The sequence below is a fragment of the Cydia pomonella genome, chromosome 22 (genome assembly GCF_033807575.1).
Source record: "Cydia pomonella isolate Wapato2018A chromosome 22, ilCydPomo1, whole genome shotgun sequence".
Lineage (NCBI taxonomy): Eukaryota > Metazoa > Arthropoda > Insecta > Lepidoptera > Tortricidae > Cydia > Cydia pomonella.
The window spans coordinates 2,962,626-2,975,620 of record NC_084724.1 but is presented as its reverse complement, the minus strand read 5'-3'; the positions used below and the strand labels follow the sequence as shown (position 1 = coordinate 2,975,620).

Here is a 12,995-nt window from a genome sequence, read left to right as displayed (position 1 = left end):
CATTAACTTTACCAAAAAATTGTTTTGGGGACCCTTATTAGTTTTGAAAGACCTATCCAACGACTCACACCATTGGGTAAATTCGTTCTTTTTTTTCAATTTCAAAAATAATTTTGAATGGGATGTTTTTCTTAATCCTACCAAGCTATGTACACATACGATTACTAATGGAAAATACCCAATTCAATTCAGGCTTGTACTTACATTAAAATACCTAGAAAGTAAATTTGTCGCTGCACGTAAACTTTTTAATTTTATGTCAAGTCGATTAGAATTTTGATACCTACATAGAAAAAAATAATTACCTATCTTCCTTCTGGCAATGGCGGAAGTATTTAAAGAAAATAAGTGTACGAGTAAGTGTCTTACTTATTCCAACTCATTCTCATCAACATCATGGTTGTATATGATATATTAAACTTCTGAGTTAAAAATAAAGAGTTCAGTAATAAACATTTAGAATTATTATGTATCCAGCAATGGCGGCGCTAATGAAGTGACGTTTAAGTACACAGGGTTGTCACACGCTTGGTAAATGAAATGTATACCGGGACCGATTTTAATAAGTTGTAAATTTTTTCGTCAGGTTTGATAATATTTGGTAGGTAGGTTTGAAGAGCTCCTCATTCTGGGCAAAATAAACACGAGATCCCAATATTTCCCATTTTGTACAAACAATGTATAATCATTTTCCGTTGACTAACGAAAATTCCAAACGTTTTCGTTACTCACAGGATTTTTTCTTAGGACATATTAAGCTCAAATTGCGCTTTTATTGTTTTACAGAATAGAAAACTTATTCACTAAATATTTTTCGGATTCTGATGAAAAAACAGAAAACGACAACAAAATAAAAACCGGACCACCTATCTAAATTCATTTACAATATTTAAGTATGTATTTATATTTGCGAGTAATTCCTGTGTAAGTCGGTATTCATAATTATTTGCAGATATTTTCCTGTGCAGTATAGATACATTGATTTAATACAAAATGCAAAGCACCTACATTACATAAATGTATTTTATTAATTAATAATTATCTATAAGTAGCTCATTTACAGGCGGGTGACTGATAAGGTGAATAGGTTTCCTCTGATGATGTCTAGGATACTTCGTTATTATCACTTTACTTACATAAACAACAATTATTCATTATTTTATTTACCTATTTATAGCCCCTGAGGTCATGGTTTGATTGGTAGCAAACGAGGACAAAGGCTGATTCAGTTTTCATTCGCGCAATTTTGTTATTCTATGCTCATAAATACAGCCCAAACAGCTGTCACTTGTTTACCTATTAAATAAGGTGACCTAATTGTAATATAATGTGGTGTACACAGTTCTAACTAAGCGTGCTGTCATCAATATGTTTGTACAATGTCATTCGAGATGCCATAAGGCCAGTTGTTTACCGACGACTTCTGACATCACGTCGTTATCACAGGAAAACTGTATCACCGACCAACAGAGACCCTTCCAGCCTCACGTTGATGATTAAATTGCTTGGAATTCTGAGGTCATGCATTGCGTCCGGAGATCTATCTACGCTGGTCGTATCTTATAAGTGCATTTCTATATATAGAGTCAAGGTAAGTGATGTCAGGCTTGGAGTACGAGTCAAAATAAGTACTACGTTATCGGCATGCGAATTTCGTCGTATCGTTTTATAACTATTCGGTATTCCACTTAATGCATTAAGTTATGCGCGGTGTCGTAGTAAACAGTTGGATTTACTTCCTTATATAGCCGTGACATACTTTCAAGAGTAGACGTAGGTAGGTACTATGTAATATGTATCATATATTGTTTGTTTCCATGCATAGTAGTGTCGCCTTTTCTCAAGGATTGTGTGAGTAGGTATAACTTGTATAACCGGTATATCGGATGATTTTATAGACTTAATTTTTATTAATACCTAGTGTAGATATTATTTATGACTCTTAAAGAGCAAGGTGAAGAAAACAAGCAAGTAAATAAATAAAAATCTTTATTATATACATTAAATTATTGATCAAACTAATTTTAATCATAAAACTTCTGTTATTGAAGCCGTCATTCATCACGTTTGGAGAGCGTCCGAGGACGGAGTCCAAACTAATATATAAAGATGTCTACAGGAAGGAATAGATCAGCCTTTTACTAGTTTCAGATCTCAATGGTAAAGTCAGGAATGTATTGTACCAATACAGATATCGCAAACATTCACGCATGTCATGACCGGGATTTGTTAACACGTGCATTCTGTTAAAAGTTAGAAAGCAGGTCTTTCAATAGATAGGAATCATTAATGTTACACAAAAAGTAACGCGAGATATAATGGCATGTACTTTGTCGCGAGGCAACGAGTCCTTCTATACGACGTTTAGTGGTGGTCGTCGATCTCCTGCTCCTGCTCCTCGTCGAACTCGGCGTCCTCGTCGGCGGTGGCCTCCTGGTACTGTTGGTACTCCGACACCAGGTCGTTCATGTTGCTCTCGGCCTCGGTGAACTCCATCTCGTCCATGCCCTCGCCGGTGTACCAATGCAAGAAAGCCTTGCGCCTGAACATAGCCGTGAACTGCTCGGAGATGCGCTTGAACAGCTCCTGGATGGCGGTGGAGTTGCCGATGAAGGTGGCGGCCATCTTGAGACCGCGGGGCGGGATGTCGCACACGGCGGTCTTCACGTTGTTGGGGATCCATTCCACGAAGTAGGACGAGTTCTTGTTCTGGATGTTGAGCATCTGCTCGTCGACTTCCTTCATGGACATGCGACCGCGGAAGATGGCGGCCACGGTGAGGTAGCGGCCGTGGCGCGGGTCGCACGCCGCCATCATGTTCTTGGCGTCGAACATCTGCTGCGTCAGCTCGGGCACGGTCAGGGCGCGGTATTGTCTGCTTCCACGGGAGGTGAGAGGAGCGAAGCCGGGCATGAAGAAGTGGAGACGAGGGAAAGGTACCATGTTGACAGCCAACTTTCTGAGATCAGCGTTCAGTTGACCGGGGAATCTGAGGCAGGTAGTGACACCGGACATTGTGAGGGACACCAAGTGGTTGAGATCACCATACGTGGGGGTGGAAAGTTTGAGCGTGCGGAAGCAGATGTCGTAGAGGGCCTCGTTGTCAATGCAGTAGGTTTCGTCTGTGTTCTCTACGAGCTGGTGGACTGAGAGAGTCGCGTTGTAGGGTTCTACGACGGTGTCTGATACTTTTGGCGAGGGGACGACGGAGTATGTGTTCATTATTCTGTCTGGGTACTCTTCACGAATTTTGGAGATGAGGAGTGTGCCCATACCAGATCCGGTACCGCCACCGAGGGAGTGTGTGAGCTGGAAGCCCTGTAGGCAATCGCAAGATTCTGATTCTTTGCGCACTACGTCAAGAACCGAGTCGACGAGTTCAGCTCCCTCAGTGTAGTGACCCTTGGCCCAGTTGTTGCCTGCGCCAGACTGTCCGAACACGAAGTTATCGGGGCGGAAAATCTGTCCGAATGGTCCAGAGCGGACAGAGTCCATGGTGCCGGGCTCCAAGTCCACCAGGATGGCGCGGGGCACGTACTTGCCGCCGGAGGCCTCATTGTAGTATACGTTGATGCGCTCCAACTGCAGGTCCGAGTCGCCATGGTAGGCGCCGGTGGGGTCGATGCCGTGCTCATCCGAGATGATCTCCCAGAACTGTAAAAGAGAGAGATAATCCGTTAGTTTCGGAATAGGGCGCCACACGGAATGCAGTAGATTAAAATGCCTTCACGAAAGCTCCGCGCCGTAGCGGGGCATCGTAAGTGCGTCTCGGCTCAATGCTACTTTCGAACCGGTTGCGTGTCGAGTAAGCGATATCTCGGGAGAGCTAAGTACTTGCAGCCTCCGTTATTGTTTAAGTTCCATTCAGTTTGAAAGTGGAAGTGAGACAATGCATAACTCAGAGGCTGTCAGCTACAATAAAGCTCAATGAACCGCGTAAATAGCGGACAGGATACATCTTTAATGACTTCAGTACAGACGATTACGCAAGACAATGGCCTGAGATATAGCGCTAGTCGCCTTGCCGACGGGCGACGCCCACGACTCCTCCGTATTCGGCTTATCCCTCCATATAAGTAGAGAATGTCTTGCCTGGTTCAGCTCATTAGCATTCGAATACCAGTTTTCGATTCCTTTAAGACCGTGGCCTGATTTCAGGTGACCATATGTTCGCTCTGAATTGAAAAAAAAAACAACAGTAACACGCGAAAATCATTATGGAAAACAATTGTCAAAACAAGTGAAAAGAGTGACGTAAAAGTCATGAAGTGTCTGTTTTTGGCTTACGTAATGTGCAGACTAAATATTGTAGAAATCCTTGACAGATACAAAAGCCTCAGTTTCAAGTCAAGCGTCGAACATAGCAACTGTTCGAAGAGCATTAAAATTCATCGGGCCAATGGCTATGATGTCATCCTGTAGGTGTGTGCTGAGGCGAGCGACTTGGCTCTGACAACTCCTTATAAGGAGAACTGACTAATGCGGAGGCTGACTTTTTGGTTCAGGGCTATAATTCGATGAATAAATAAGATTTAAATTGCCATTCAACCCCTGAGAAAACAAACGTCATCTTTTAAAGTCCTTAGACAGTTATAATATGCTTTTAAAGCATAAATTAGTCGATTTAGTCGTCTGATATTACCCTAATTACAGCATCATGTAAAAATATCGACTTTCAAAACATGACTGATGATTTTTAATAACAACAAAAAGTGAAAGGCTGGTCGATAGCGCGAAAGGCTGCTTTCTTAGTCGTAACTAGATAAGAGAAGGTATGATGAAAGCGGCATGTGAACGGCGCGCCACTTGCGAGGGAAACCGCGGTTCTGACTAGTGCACAATAGGTGTTTTGTACCACCTGCCTGCCACAATAACATCTCCGCAACCGCTAAATATTAAACTGAATAATTCATGCCCGAATTGAATACGGATCGGGCTCTCGAGACAAAAATACCAAGCATGTAAGTGCATTTGGAGTGTACTCTGCGTTATGGCGGTCGATGGCTATTTATACACTCTGGTCATCGGCCGCGAGTTCAACGCCCGTTGCTATCTAGCCTTAACTTGCGTCTAAACCGGCCTGCTGATAAGACACCGCAGATTATCATGAGAAAACTCCTATTAAAGCCAGACTATATGAAATCAAACTATGTACTTACATCTGGCTACGTGAAATCAATACGGTCCCTAACACCTTCTAAAGTAGTCGGACATCAAATCATAATTGTTCTAACAAATCAGCGTCAAATATTGTGCTCGGCGGAGTAGAAAAGCCGCTTGAATCATCATGGTGTTCCACCTTTGTTTCCTACAGCAATCATGCCGTCAAATTACCCGTAACCTCATACGCAGTTCAGTACAGCTTTGTTCTCTGTATTAAAATCGCTGAAATCTCAACCCACTGTGACTAATACTCGTACTTTGTTGAGGTTTTATTTGAAAAACTAAATTTAAACTAAGTATAAGTTGGACAAGACCTTACTCATGTTAATATTACGTAAACAGAATGTAAAGTATTGACACAGCTTGTATTGTAGGTGTTAATTGAATGCAACTACCATCTTTCTGCGAAGAGATTCCAAGGCGTTTCATGATTACTGATTCACGTTCTTATTCTTAGTAAAGTGAACGCATAGTCTACGCAAAGAATATTCATGGGATAGTTTTCATCTTTAATTTTATTCATTATTCATACGACTTCGAAAACAATGAGTGAAGTTCAGTCTATGTGTCTATTGTAATTTTATCTTTCACACAAAGGCGTAGTATATTGTCAGAATGGTAAAAAAAAGAAAAGTTGTTGCTTTCCATACCGTCCTAACCATTGCTTGAATTTAAGATCCATATAGTGTGCACACTGCCATGTGCTCAATGTTGCATGCTCTTAATTTAGCATTAGTTTGTTTAAAGCCATCGGCAGGGAGGAATTTGTGCCAGCTTTGAATTTAAATGCAACATCAAAGTAAAAACAGACGATCAATTAAGGGCAATAAATTTGAATCCATCATTGTACCGTAACGCAATGAAATACAAATGCGGATAACATTCAAACCACACCAGCTTATTGATTGACCCGTTACCGCCATTCAGAGACGGTTTCTCTTTTATTACATTACGACTCGTGTAGAATGACTTTGTGAATTTAATAGGTAACAGGTACATGTCTTCCTTATTTTGCCGTTTGAATTTGGTAAAAATTTCCTGGGGCCTAGCCAAATGAATAGAAAACACCAATACAATATTACCTTTGATATGTGTGTCAAAAATCTTATGTTTAACAAAGATTGGCTGTATAGAGCAGAAACAAACGTTCTCGATAAAATGCTTAATATTTGACTAAAAATTTGGTCAGGATCTCTAGGATACTCATACAGGCAAAAGGTTTAATAATGTATGAATACGATATATGATATAATTTTACTAGTCAATAAACGATTTTCAGTTCAGCTACAGCTGTTCACAGTTAAATTTCGTATCTCTTACTGACCTCTACAGACATAAATTGAAATGCCCTTAAGAGGCAATTAATTTTATATTCTTGTGAAAGATGAGTGGGAAGGCCTCATAAAGAAAATTAAATAAATTGTTATAAAGCCGTCCTCAATTGAAATTGATTACACATACAGTCGTCCTAATGTGATAAATCAACTTAATGTTCATTGTCTCTTTAATTTGCTTAGATTGAAATCAAGTTACTCGTAAAGTGTCGTACGTGATGATGCATTAGGCATGCTTATGCAACGAAAATGCCCATCAGATTATAACATTATGTAGGTAACTATAGATACTAAATAATGATTCCTTCATAATACGTGATTGACAACTCTATAATATAAGCTATCAGATTCTGAGCAAGGAATAAAAGTCAATTTCTTGAGCTAACTTTATCGGAAGTGTCAAAAAAGAACTTTATTAGTATTTAATTATGTCAAAAAAAACTGTTTCTTTCTTATTATCGCTTAAGTCACGTCATGTCATAATTTATAATGTCTTTGACTGAGCAACGTTTTAAGTTTGGTCACTAGAGTCCGTCTAAGTTAAATCTGCACCGAATTTGACCTGAAGTGTGGCAGTGCCATTATTATTCTCATAGTACATAAACACAGCGTAAAGTTTAGGGTGACACCGCTACACTAACACCGCAGAGTTAGCGTGGTCCGACTTACGTTGCTACTTTGCATACTCTATGAATCATCGAATACAATTTCCTAGCAATTAATCTTTTGTAACGAAGAGAAATTTGTAAATTAGCAGATCGATATCAGCCAATGGCCGGTAAGCAAATCGCATGGTTCTTGCGCCCGGGTTTCACCCGGGCTCGAAAGCCGATAATTGTGTGCAATTCAAACAATTAACACTTAGCCAGCATGCAGCTAGTGACCTATATTGCAGAAACAATGTGTAGAATGCAGTGACTTCGCACCAAAACATTTGTAGGCAATTTGGCTTTGGTTTGATTTGCGAAGCGCAGAAGAGTTCAGTGAACTATCTGAAACATAGAAAGCCGGTGGGAATTGATTGCCATACCCACTAACTGATAATGTGTTTTTTTTAAGACAAATTATTTTTTTTAAGAGAGGTATGGTCATTGTGAATGTCATCTCGCTCTGTGTAGTAGGGCACAGCACAGCGGATGTCATTCCAGATCTAGAGCAGACCCCAACTGGGGAAGTACCTCCACCTTACAGAAAATCGCAGCCAAATAACACTAGACCCTATTCATAGTGTTGTGTTCCCGCCGGTGAGTAAAGTTGCCAGAGCTCAACGAGGGTGGGAGGGGGTTAGGGTCGGCAACGCGCATGTAACTCCTCTGGAGTTGCAGGCGTACATAGGCTACGGATACTGCTTACCATCAGGCGAGCCGTATGCTTGTTTGCCACCGACGTAGTATAAAAAAAAATGTGTGTTTTTTCTTACGTAAGGTCGAAAAAGATAATTCCTTAGTAACATACGATAACATATTTCAGACATTCTGAATTTGACTTTGCAAAAGATCGAAGTCTAAGTAGACTATGTGATACTGCTTAAATCCACCACTAAGAAATAAGTAGATAGTCCAAAAATTTAAATACTTAATTCAAAGAGATTCTATTGAAGAGAAAACTAAGCTAAAGTCTTCTAACTTCTTTACTTCTATATGTTTTCCAATCAAATAATTATTTAAATACAATCATAAAAGGTGAAAAGAAACGGACAAACCAACTGTATAGGGAAAACTAAATCCTAGGCTGAAAACTATAACTACATAATTATTCTCTTCACACAGATAAAAAACAAAATAGCGGCATTGCTTAAATAAACAGAGTAGAAACAGCGCCGTTTGTGAAATTATAATGAAGTTTTAGCCTAATGGCCGCACTTGAGCTCATTTCCATGCTATTTTCTTAAGCACCGGCGCTTTGCTTCTAATCACCTATTCAGGAAAAAAAAATGGTACAAAACGGTTTTTTAGGGTTCCGTAGTCAACTAGGAACCCTTATAGTTTCGCCATGTCCGTCTGTCTGTCTGTCTGTCCGAGGCTTTGCTCCGTGGTCGTTAGTGCTAGAAAGCTGAAATTCGGCATGGATATATACATCAATAAAGCCGACAAAGTCGTACAATAAAATCTAAAAATTAATTTTTTTTGAGGGTACCTCCCCTACACGTAAAGTGGGGGTGAATTTTTTTTTTGCTTCAACCCTACAGTGTGGGGTATCGTTGGAAAGGTCTTTCAAAACGAATAGGGGTCTTCGACAAACATTTTTAGATAAAGTGAATATATTCGGAGATAATCGCTCCGAAAGAAAAAAAAAATGTGTGTATGAAAAAAAATCGTGGAAGTAGAGCTTAAGAAAGACATTAAATGAAAACTATAGCGGACATGATCAGTTTAGCTGTTTTTGAGCTATCGCAAAAAGTTTCCCCTTCATAGTAAAAAGACTTACTTTAATTAGGTACTGATTATGCAAATTTGCCTATTTGTTTAACTCGCGTGAAAGGTACCGTTTCATCCCTTGGTTAACAATTTACTACTTTAAGCTCCAGTTTAGCTTATTGTGACGGAAGAGTAACTACGGAACCCTACACTAAGCGTGGCCCGACATGCTCTTGGCCGGTTTTTATTTAATAGTAGGACATGATTACACAAATTGACTTAGTCCTCCAGTAAGCTCAATAAGGCTTGTGTTGTGGGTACTTAGACAACGATATATATACTATGTAAATACTTAAATTCATAGAAATACACCCATGACTCAGGAACAAATATCCGTGCTCATCGCACGAATAAATGCCCTTACCAGGATTTGAACCCGGGACCATCGGCTTCATAGGCAGGGTCACTACCCACTAGGCCATTACAAATATTATAAAACTTGGAACCAAAACCCTTTAAATTAATATTAAGATTCTAAGGACAGAAAGGACTACTGCAAAGAAATTTGGATTCATATTGGATTCAAAATATATTGAAAATAAAATATTTTTGACCACACCAACTCGTAAAGGCTCTTTATTCTTAAAAACGGATGAGAATAGCATTTTACCCATAAGACCAAGATTGTCAAAGTAATTTGATGCAAATTGTGAGTTATCTCCTAATATTGGCTGGCGGAATTGGTATTAAAGCGTTAATTTGGATCTGAATTGTACTGTTTGACACTTTGTTTCACTCGATAGCAATAGTTATTTACTATACAAGTGCGAAAAATAGGAAATTCGTAACGAGTGGCGATAAATTAAAACGACCGAAGGGAGTGTTTTAAATCGACACGAGTTACGAATTACCTATTCGCACATGTATCGTACAACGTTTTACAGTACACATGACCCTTTACATTTTCGATATAGTTACATAATGTGCTAATTTACGCACTAGTGCGGTAAAGTAGCACCATATGTACTGTAAAATTTATTTAACCCTCGTGCCTTCAAACAATCGAAACGCTTAAGATTCCACTTTTCGAACCACTTGCACCGCTTGAGGTTCAACTTTGGGATCTTTCGCTTGTTCGGGTATCAGTATTATCGCGAGGTGTTAAAAAACAACTTTTTCACCCTATAAAACAAATTTATTAACTATTTTGCAATAATAAAATAGTACATTACGATACAAGTGCGAAAAATAGGAAATTCGAAACGAGTGGCGATAAATTAAAACACGACCGAAGGGAGTGTTTTAAGTCGACACGAGTTGCGAATTACCTATTCGCACATGTATCGTACAACGTTTTACAGTACATATGGCCCTTTAAATGTTCGACACAGTAACGTAATATGCTACTTCTCGCACTAGTGCTATAAAGTAGCCCCATATGTACTGTAAAAGAGTTTTATTCCCAAAACGGTTCTAACAGCTACAAAATATTTCAAGAGTTCCAAATACTCCAACTTGACGGTATTTTGTCATACTAGGTACAACATATACGTATACAGCCCGTCTGATATAAGCGGACACTGCAGCTTACGGATCCCTGCATTTTCAGAGGTGTCACAATCGAGTTGCCATTACTTTACTGTTATTATTTAAGAATACTATTTTAAAAAGTACGGTACAATGTAGACACCTGAATTCAAGTCATTATTGATTCGAGATACTTCCCGAAACTGGTTTACCTTTACGACTATGTTATGTCATTAAATTAAATGTGTTATCTCAGTCCGCCGTATCGTTGTTTTTTTTATTTCACTCGCGCGCGATAAAGAACACGTCAACCGTTGAGTCATTGCCCGTTTTGGAATTATAATCGAAGTTTTATTGTGTTGTATTGGTCATTTTATTATTTCTTGGTACCAATATCATATATATGGTAAATAAAAAAGTATTATTGGTTATCTAATTATAAAATAATATTACAACTTAATTCATAAGCTCAGTAAGAACACCTTCATCTAGAATTATTGTTATTGTTAGGTACCTCTATAAAATAAAGTCATGTAATTTTAATTTATTTGTAGATTTAGTTTTTTATTTAAACTTGCGCTTATTGTAATTCTTATGTTATAGGTAGGTATACGATATTTGTTTTGGGTTCTTACTGAACAGTAATATAAAATATAAATGTTATTTAACCCGTGTTCATGCTTCGTTTTTACTAAAGCTCTAACTAAATCATTTACTCATATATTATGGTACTAATATAAAGCTTAAGCTTTAAGAGTATTTTTTCACACAACGAGAAAATATAATAAAGTCTGGGCATGCGCCGAAGGGTGTGACAACCCTAACCGCGCGTGCGTATACGCGAAAATTCAAATTTCGAACTGTCCTAAGTTGACACTTCACTCGAGAGTTCTCATAATTTCCTCACAACAACCTCCTTTTCGCTTTCACATGAGAACTATAGTACAACTTAAGAACTTAAAATTTTAATTGTATGTAAATCCAAGTTCCGCTAAAACCGTTATGAACGTAAATAAGAAAACATCTGCGAATTACCTTAGCTCCAATCTGGTTGCCGCATTGGCCGGCTTGGATATGCACGATTTCCCTCATATTTAATGTTTTTAAAATGGAATAAATTAACTAACACTAGACGCGACTCTCGCGGCGCACTGCTCGAAGATTTGATCAGTCGACAGGCTCAGTGGGGATTTTTGAGGCCAGTTTCGCCTCCGCGCCGCGTCTGAACGGCGCGCTGTGATTGGCTGGCGCGGCAGCCATCTTAGCTTCGCTGCTAACTTCAGTTTGCTTAGCCAGCTGGTAGCGCCGAAATGGAGAGATTCCTTCTGCTTTTCTATATATGGATATGATGTTATATTGTTCCGTTTGTTTTATTGGAATACAGTTAAGTAGCTCAAGTTGCTGGTATTGTGGTATTTGTGGTCGAGTGTGACATTGAGTGTTTAGTTTTTTGCTTGGTTCTTATTGGATGGGATCATTCGTGTATATTTAGTTTAGTTAGACCATTATTCTTGATTCGACGGCAGTCCACCCCCTATGTGAATCATGAGGGAGTCTTAGGGAATGTTTGACTTGATCTAATAATAAGGCCATTTCTAAATTAGAATTACACACTACAATGATTAGATTGGGTAGGTATTTAGATATGTTCTCATCGATCATTATCTTTCCCTATATCTAACAAAGAAAGGTGCCCAACTCTCCGGCTCCTATTTGATATAAGTTAGAGAATAGTCTAAAATAACAGACACTTTTTTTAGCTGCTATATCTCCACCTATTGGGAGAAATTATCCTCCAAAGTACTTAGAAGTGGCTAAACCCTTAAGCATACGCGATATTGCTTGGTAGCAATGTAAATCTACAACATCTACAACCTCCGTATTGTATCCGCTCCGCCAACATCAGTCAAAACCGGAGACAGCAGAGACACCCGATGGCCGTGAAATTGGTTGATTCATATTGTTTCCAATGTCAATACAACACATACGTGTAGGCACATCTCTTGAATAATATTATTTATTGGCTATGTGCGAAGTGCGTGGTGAGGGAACATGGAACGACAACACAAAGCAGCCTGGAAAAAATCATTGCATGACTTTTACACACCAAATGCGAGTCGGACTCGGCCATGAAGGGCTCCGTACCATTTATGACGTATTAAAAAAAAACTACTTAAGTACTTACTTGATCTCGTTCAAACCAATTTTCGGTGGAAGGTTGCATCTTATCACATAATACATCATGCACACATACATCATATATTTTTTTTAGTTTTATCATTCTCTTATTTTAGAAGTTACGGGGGGGGGGGGGGGGGGGGGGACGACAACACATTTTACCACTTTGGAAGCATTTGGAACATTTTACATATCATTTTTGAAGACCTATCCATAGATACCCACCCCTCACATACGTGAGGTTTGATGAAACAAAAAAATTGAGTTTCAGTTTTAAGTATGGGGATCCCCAAAATTTATTGTTTATTTTTTCTATTTTTGTGTGAAAATCTTAATACGGTTCACAGAATACATTTACTTACCAAGTTTCAACAGTATAGTTCTTATAGTTTCGGAAAAAAGTGGCTGTGACATCCGGACGGACAGACATGACGAA

At 38.9% G+C, this 12,995-nt stretch overlaps 1 protein-coding gene across 1 annotated transcript; it reads right to left on the bottom strand.

The window, feature by feature from the left end:
• Positions 1-1,972: 1,972 nt before the first annotated feature.
• Positions 1,973-11,576, bottom strand: LOC133530038 (tubulin beta-1 chain-like). Its single transcript, XM_061867847.1, has 2 exons — positions 11,417-11,576; positions 1,973-3,654 (listed from the first exon to the last, which is right to left on the bottom strand). The coding sequence occupies exons 1-2, from the start codon at positions 11,471-11,473 to the stop codon at positions 2,365-2,367; spliced, it is 1,347 nt and encodes a 448-aa protein (XP_061723831.1). The 5' UTR covers positions 11,474-11,576; the 3' UTR covers positions 1,973-2,364.
• Between the last annotated feature and the right edge of the window lie 1,419 nt (positions 11,577-12,995).